The sequence below is a fragment of the Monoraphidium neglectum genome, assembly GCF_000611645.1.
Source record: "Monoraphidium neglectum strain SAG 48.87 unplaced genomic scaffold scaffold00313, whole genome shotgun sequence".
NCBI classification, from domain to species: Eukaryota; Viridiplantae; Chlorophyta; class Chlorophyceae; order Sphaeropleales; family Selenastraceae; genus Monoraphidium; species Monoraphidium neglectum.
In genome coordinates this window covers 30,849-31,402 of record NW_014013315.1, presented here as the reverse complement: position 1 = coordinate 31,402, position 554 = coordinate 30,849, and the positions used below count along the sequence as shown (strand labels likewise).

The following is a 554-nucleotide window of genomic DNA, read 5'->3' as shown; positions in this document are numbered from 1 at the left end:
GGGGTTGGTTGGGGCGGGGGCAGACGTGAGGAATGCTCGTGCAGCCTGTGCAGAGACGTTCGACATGGGTTCAGCGGCACCCGGCAGGCTGATCCCCACGCTCTGTGTTACTCGCCGCAAGCCGTAGCGCTGTGCTTGGTTTCGCCCGTGCATCCACAACCAGACGCGCAGGCGTGCGCACGTGCACAAATGCACTCGCGTAGTCTGGCACACGCACGCATAATCTCACGCACATGCACGTGTATGCGTGGGCCCCACGCAGGCGACGTCTTTTGTGAAGCTCAAGCTGGGCAAGCAGGAGGGCAAGACCCCCCTGGTGTACCGCACCCGCGACCCGCGGTGGACCTACGACAACAAGTTCACGTTCTATGACGTCACCCTGGCGGTACGCGCGGCCGCGGCACTCAGCAACCGTGGGCAGGGGGGGGCAGATGGGGGCCAGCGTGCGCGGCGCGTGACCGGGCTATCTCCGGAGCATGCTCACAAAGCTGCAAGCCCTCTCGCGCGGCTTTTTCGCCCCCCGCCTCAGCCTCCCGTCACCCTCCGCCCCTCCC

At 66.2% G+C, this 554-nt stretch overlaps 1 protein-coding gene across 1 annotated transcript in view; it reads left to right on the top strand.

The window, feature by feature from the left end:
- MNEG_2693 (hypothetical protein) overlaps positions 1-554 on the top strand; it is a gene marked incomplete at both ends in the record, with an annotated part of 2,120 nt that overhangs the window by 360 nt on the left and 1,206 nt on the right. Inside the window, one exon of the mRNA XM_014048837.1 lies at positions 263-385. Coding sequence (XP_013904291.1) covers positions 263-385 — 123 coding nt within the window. The remainder of the gene's footprint in view (positions 1-262; positions 386-554) is intronic.